The following is a 7,213-nucleotide window of genomic DNA, read 5'->3' on the forward strand; positions in this document are numbered from 1 at the left end:
GAAAAACGGTAGACATACTTGCCGACGCTGCAATGAGCAGCGGCCCGTGGGGCCCCTCTACACTGCCCGACCAGTAATACTGCATGGTCTGTCCAAGAAAAGTCCTCGAAGTGTAGTGAACTATAACGCAGTTAAAATGCGAGGGACAATAACTACCCGGAAACAGCTGACATTCCCTTCAGTATCGAGGCCACGTGTAACGCCGGCACGCGGGCCTGCGCGTAGAGCGTTGTAGAACGGTCTGTGAAGCTGGAACTCGTGGTTCTACTTGCGTGTACGTTGCATCAGAAGGGCGAAGTCTGCGCCCAACAACTATGTCCAGCGTCAGTGAATGGGCAGGGCTTTGGCACACTCGCACGCACTCGCATGGACGGTCGCCTTGCAGCAAGGGTTGCACCAAAAGCGCGAAAGCTGATGACAGGCCGTGCCCTCTTCGCACCAAGCCCAGATATTTGGGTCGCTATGATTAAGCCTGATACAAACTAGCGGGGGCTCCTATATTGCGTCTTCCGCCTCAGGACGTTCCTCGACGAAGGTGGAGAGCTCACGGTACCAGGATCATCCAAGTGGAGAGCCAAAGGACCAAACAGAGTAGCGGGAAGGACAGAGTGCTCACGGTGAAACTAAGGAAGCTCTCACCTGAACAATTTTTACGCTATTTAGTTGCGGCTTGCCGAAGCAAGACACCGTTCCTCTGATTCATGGTGCACAATGCGTATCTCGTGAGCAGTAACGTCCGTGAGTTGCTGTTGGCCCTCCGCTGCTCCAAAATATTCACTTTCTGAAATACAGCACAGTTAGTTTCATTGCCGTCGTTTTTGAGTCGAGTTCGCATATAGCTGCAGAGGACAGCTCTCTAATTTGGTCACAATGCGGACAGTGTACTGTATTCTCACCTATGGACCGGTGCAATCGCAATGCCTATAATCATATATACGCAGAAGCGCTCCGCCTTAATCTACTGAAAGGATCACAATGATACCTTTCCGCCATTCTCCAGAGAACCTGTGCTCCTTAAAGGAACAGGTTGCCAACTCGGATGAAAAACCTTATTACTCAGCTTTTCCGGTGTACGAGAGGAAAAGACTGCTGTTNAGGTTGCCAACTCGGATGAAAAACCTTATTACTCAGCTTTTCCGGTGTACGAGAGGAAAAGACTGCTGTTTTGAGTACAGAAGGGTGTTTCAGGTGCCTTTCTTCGTTACCTAAAAATCTTTATCGCGGCAATTTGCTACCACAACGATAGCTCCACTCCTGACTCCTAGGGCTCTCTGATGTCTCCTGTTAGACTTTTGTGAGAAGCCTTGCTCAGCCTTGCTCACAATTGTGCGGCCATGCGCGTTGTTTAGAAACGCCGTTTAAATGCCTTGCTGCTGTCATCTAGGCTCTGGTATGGAAGAATACTGCGTTAGGAGCATGTGCTACAAACGTGCAGACTGCCTAAATTCGTCGCTGCTCCCAAATGCCAACTTTGGCGGTCGGGCTGAAACCACAAGTGTCTTGCAAGCAAGCTTAAGCAGTCAATGAAGAAAACAAAAGCTTGTAAACGACAGATTCTACACACGATGACGCTGTTCCCGTTATAAAGTCTAGACAAGCGTCACTTGTCTTCATGCACAGCATCTGTTTCGAAGAGCTAGTGCATCGGGAACAGTGTGCATCTCCATGAACAGCACAAAAAGACAAGTGACTCAGCAGGGAGGAGCGTTGCAATTATCACAGGAAGTTAAGGGCGTTCCATGCAGCTTTATTGGAAGGATATGGGAGGTTTTCCTTGACCTGAGCAGGCCTCGTTAGGCCGCCCTTGGTTGGAGTAGGAGAAGTAGAAAGGGGAGTCTGCTGAGGCTTCATGAGGGAGACCGATCGGGAATGCTGAGAAGACAGCAACAGCAAACGTTGTATGCATTAGTGCTTAGTTTTGTGTCAGGGAGCGGTGGTGTATGTCAATCAGAAGGCTCCCACTTACGTGAACGCAATCGAGCGGATAGGTTGTCCTCTCAAATGCATGCATGTAATTGGGAGGCAGCGGCGGATGGGTCCACAGACTGCGCTTTTCAAATATATTCAGGAGCATCTGTGTCGTTTCTCTTGCTGCCTCCACTTCGTTCGCTGGCGGATTCCAGATGCATATCTGCACATCGGATTTTGTAACGTCTTTCATAGAAAACGAAGGACGAGCTAACTCTTTCTCTGGTAGTGCCGGCGCTTTTACGAACTCTACCTGAGTAAAGTGAGCACAAGAAACAAGTGCACGCTTCAATAGCAGTGATAGGGAGTTCAGCTTGCTCGTCTCCACGTTGAACAGAGAGGCGAATCATGAAACCAAGAAAACAACAAGACGTTCCACACGTGGTCGGCTTACATCGGCATGCCTCGTATTGAACACCTGCTTTAGCGCCTTCTTGAAATGGGGTAGCAGGCATTCCCGTCGGATGAGAAGGTCCTTTAGCTCGTTCTCTTTGCTTTGCAAAGCTTCCTCTCTGTGAACGAATGCATGTAACAGTGGGTTGATCAAACTGGGAATGTTGGCTTAGCATTATCGTCGCGGTCCNTGTGAACGAATGCATGTAACAGTGGGTTGATCAAACTGGGAATGTTGGCTTAGCATTATCGTCGCGGTCCAGTCGACAAGCAGCCCAACGTCTTTGAGGAAGGTGCGCTGTTGGCTGAAGTCAGTCAGGGAGGTGCCGATACCTCCATAAGTTACCTGCTTTCATCTTGCATTTGCCTTGATAATGCCGCACTGATTTGGTCACTGGCGCTGGTTTTGATGTCGTCCACAGGCTCTTCCTCCGGTGGGGCTCCCGGTGCCTCCGCGTACAGTTTTTGCATGTCTTCCCAGAAATCCGTTGTTTCTCCCTCCTTGCTGAACCATTCGCTCGCGCCCAGTGGCTGGGGAGGCTGTGGCAAACGGTAGACAGGCCGGCGACATCGCAACACGCTACACTCATTGAAACCTCCAAGAGTATGCAGGATGAAGGTCCTGGGCCAAAACACACAATATTGTTGGGCCATTCAAAAGGGCAAGTTGATGCAGACCCTTCAATGGATACAGGCATACATTTCAGGTTATCAAATAGTTCGAAAACATATACAGTGGCATAAAAACATGCGGCAGTACTCAGCATGCAGTGCCTATAACGCATGCAGGAGCTTTAAAATTTGCAGTGCAATCTAAAAACTTAGCACTTCATCACAGAATACGGTTTTAAGAGGATTCCGTACTTCAAGCCAGGAAATGCCTTTAGGGTATAAAATAGTAGAGAGGATGTGAAAACGCTGAATCGGCTGACTATGAGCTGCACAATGCCTTCCTGTGCACAGTGTGTGCCAGCTGGTTGACAAACGGCTCACCCGTCTGCTTGGATCTCCTGAAGCAGCTCGTCCTCATCCTCTGCCGTCACAACGCGGCAGTTTGCATGCAGAGCTGGTCTGAACCCCGAAAGCATGAGACAAACGAGAAGGTAAGAAAAGGGAAGCTGCTACTGCCAGTCCAGGCAGGCCCGAGCAAGTACGTACAACGCTCCGTCAACAGTGGGCGTGTTATAGTCCACTACAAGACTACTGAGCTTACTACTGCAGGCACACAAATGAGAAGATAAATGCAGCCGTCACGAAGAGGTGCTTATCCAGTGCTTAACCTCACCTGAGAAGCTCCCACAGGAATTCCCTCGCGAACTGCAGCTTGAAAACGATGATCTTATATACAAGCCAAGGGCAATATGCTCGCAAGACTTCCCCAATATCCCCCAAAAGACGGTGCGTTGAATAAGCAGCAAGGTCCAACTGAGACATATCGTTGAAATCCAGTACCACCGCCACTGCAACTCACAGCACGTACATCTTAACCAGCACTGAGCATTCGGTTGCTTTTCGCATCCCTCGTGCAATCCACGCGGATGTTCTGGCTGACTGCGTAAATGCTCCCGATAAGGAAATGACTACGGGCAATAGCATTACGGGCCTTTCCACAGGCAGCCGCCCTTCCCATCGGGCGACCTGCTGCTTACCGTGAGATATCTTTTCACCGTGGCGGCGAGAAGCAGCTCCCAATTTGCCCCAGGCGCGGTCGAAGACCCTCAGGAGGGTTCGTTGAAGCTCAGCGGGGGTAATCTGAAGATAAAGACTGGTCGGAATGANTCGAAGACCCTCAGGAGGGTTCGTTGAAGCTCAGCGGGGGTAATCTGAAGATAAAGACTGGTCGGAATGAGGTTGGCTACCGGGATATACACTGCAGGGTGCTTGCCATCCGCGGAGCGGTACGCAAGGGCCCCAGCTAGACTGGCCTCCAGCTCGAGCAAGGCATCATCAGAGGAGTGGCATGCGAAGCGCCTCCCCTGCTCTTCAATTTCAGCGAGGCTTTTCCTGAGAGAGGCGAGCCGAGCCAAGGAGCGGCAGGCTTCCTTCCTCGATGCCAAATCAGCGCTTCTTGAAATCTTTCCCTCTCGAAGGTAAAGCAGACGCCGCATATCCTCTACTACGTACCAAGCGCAGTTGCCGCTTAGCGAACTGATGAGAACTACAAACTTCGCTAGCTTCTGTTCGTACGCTGAGTAACACAACATACAAAGCGCCAGCTCCTACAACTAACCCCCGCCTCCTAAGGAAAGCAACAGTTTGCAGAGGCAGAGCCAGGCCAGCCTGCCTAGTACAAAAGTGTTTCAGGTTTGCTTAGGAAATACTTCTCCCCTCCAGTTCCCTAAAGGCATGCTTACGCGCGAAAAGATCCAGACCCTCCGGAGTCGCTGGCTCGTCTGATTGGGGAATTGACCCGACAACGAGGTGGCCCGTAGCGGCGAGGTGGGCTTTGACCTTTCCTCTTCCGCCATCTTTGTATTTCATTGGAGCCTTTATCTCTACATGAGAGGAAATATCATGCTCAGTTGTCTCGGGGAAGTTGCCATCATAGTAGCCTGCGAAAGCTTCAGCAACAGCTTCGGGATCCTCTGGCATAGGGGATGTGAAGGAGGCTTCTTCGCATACAGGTAGAACACGGTCCCCTACCTTCACTTCCCCTCGATACAACAGGCGCCCGTCGACGACTCGGGGCCACTCAGCAGCTTCCCTATCGACTCCAGCCTGCTCAACTGTATCGGGAGCGTGTAGGAGACCATACATCTTTTCAGTGACATGCTTCCCTCCCCTTTCCTCCCCCTTCCAGCAAGGGATTTCATTGGCAAATTTCATCACCATCCCCCTTGTGTGTAGGTATGCGACGGGACCTGCCAGGATTAGGTAGCTGTCGTGGGGGAGCCTGGGCTTAAAAAGTCTCCTGGGGAAGAAATGTGGGATGATAAAATGATAAGGAATAAGACCAGTGGCCTGTTCTTCCCGTTCTGCACTCAACGGGGTACCGGCCGCAGCGGAAGGCGGAGCCGACAACGTTACATGCCGAGGAAAGAGGAAAGTGGTGGAGTGGAAACTACTGAGGGTTCGAAATCGAGAGGAGGCTGCTTACCTTTACAGGGAAAAAAAGAGGAAAATGGTACAGGCTCGAAGCATGCCAGGCTCGGCGCATCGCAGCCGACCGCTCAGACCAACGGAGCAGTGGCCGCCTCTGCCCTAAACAAACGGTCATTTCGTTGCTGTTTTGTTAGATGCTTAGCGATTTCTTAATGTTCGGTTTTCTTAAGTTTTTCACTCAAGACGAGCAACCTAGCCGGTTCAGTGCTACCGAACGAAACTGGACCGTCGATTTCTGTCGTCGACTGCCGCACGCGCGGCGCATATCGATTTCCTGTGGCATTCGCCAATGGAGCCTTGTATTACCTTAAATACCCATCACTATCTGCAAAAGTTTATGTTTATATCGCTTCAAATGTGTTTAGACTGTTTGGTGCCGACCTGAGGGTGACGAGTCGCCTGTGACAAGATGTTCATCAAGCTCTCCGTAGGTGAATACAAAACCTGCCTGCATTCCATTCTCCACCCTGCTCAAGCTGCATGCCCCAAAACCCAGGATTACACACGCGCCAAAAAGGGGCCTGTACGTTTCTGTCGCTTATGGAGCTAACTAACTGGTGCCAGCCAGTACTCCGGCCATAGATCGCCTTGTAACTTTTTCTTGCCTTTTCATATTCTTAAAATACAGATCTTTAGGTCTGCCGTTAGGCCTTCCACGAAGAACTGAAATGCCTCTGCTTCTGCTGTAATGCTTGAAGCAATTTTTACACCCCGATTCAGCCGGATGTTTTCACTATCACTGTATCCGCATGCCCAAGCGGTGCTTTGTTGGGATAGAGAGCTACTCGCAGTCCTAATTATCAGCACAGCAGAAAATGCCTTTTTGCATCACACCTTAGTTGGAAGCAGTGCAGCGCTAGAGCGACAAGTTGTGTTAGACGAGATATGGATCCATCCTCAGCAAAGATGCTGCGTGGAAGATCTTGTCGTTTAGAAACTGCCACAGGGTGGGATGTGCCGAGAAAGGCACGCTTGACGCTTTCTTTAGCTTGGTTACTGAACCGACGCTAACCAATGCCGCCAAGCCAATTAGCAGGATGTACTTTATTTTAAAAAGCATTTGCGTGTATATTCATGGCGATAGTTCCTTGTTTCGGACGCCCACCTAGGAAAGCAGGGAACGCGTAAGACGATACTCTGTGCCTTATATATCTTATCTTCTGTAGCTCGAGAACAAACACCCAAACATCAGCATTTCATGGCCCCCCGCGAGTGCCCCCAAGACCAAAAAATTTCATGTCATGGGCCTAAAAATCCCCTTCCCCTGCCCCTGTAGGCCATTTCTCAATGACAACGGCTACAGCTGGTAGGCCACATGTTGCTGAAGAAGTTTACAAAGATTCATCCGCCGCAGTCTCATGCAGAAGGGAGACTACCAGCAGCTGAGGGCATCTTCATCACCCATCATTTTCACATAGTTTTGTATATAATCACTTCTCAAAGGATTGTTCTGCAGGCATGGCTGATCCGTAGCAAGCGTCTCATTTGACACAGAAGAGCAGTGTAGCGGCTCATGCGCACATTAGTAATTGCTTTGTTGGGCTGAACGCGCAATTTCTTGCACAAGACAAGCGGAGAAGAAGTTGCAAAAAATGATGGTGACCTTCACAGAGTACTTCTGCATAGTACCACTGCGCTTCGGTACCGTTCCTCCTGCGGCCTCTATTGGATTTTGTCGGAATCGACCGCTGCAGTTGCCGTTATCGGTGGTGTGTGTGAGCCTATGGCGGGGCGTGAGCCAGGCTAGGCG

General features: G+C 50.5%; 1 protein-coding gene across 1 annotated transcript; it reads right to left on the reverse strand.

Moving 5' to 3' along the window:
• Positions 1-1,716: 1,716 nt before the first annotated feature.
• Positions 1,717-5,118, reverse strand: EMH_0070350 (uncharacterized protein; the record flags this gene model as incomplete). Its single annotated transcript, XM_013502149.1, has 9 exons — positions 1,717-1,872; positions 1,967-2,221; positions 2,363-2,480; positions 2,708-2,983; positions 3,355-3,432; positions 3,647-3,821; positions 4,011-4,126; positions 4,486-4,549; positions 4,716-5,118. The coding sequence occupies 9 exons, from the start codon at positions 5,116-5,118 to the stop codon at positions 1,717-1,719; spliced, it is 1,641 nt and encodes a 546-aa protein (XP_013357603.1).
• Positions 5,119-7,213: the final 2,095 nt, after the last annotated feature.

This window comes from Eimeria mitis, genomic scaffold (assembly GCF_000499745.2).
Source record: "Eimeria mitis Houghton genomic scaffold, Emh_scaff84, whole genome shotgun sequence".
NCBI lineage: Eukaryota > Apicomplexa > Conoidasida > Eucoccidiorida > Eimeriidae > Eimeria > Eimeria mitis.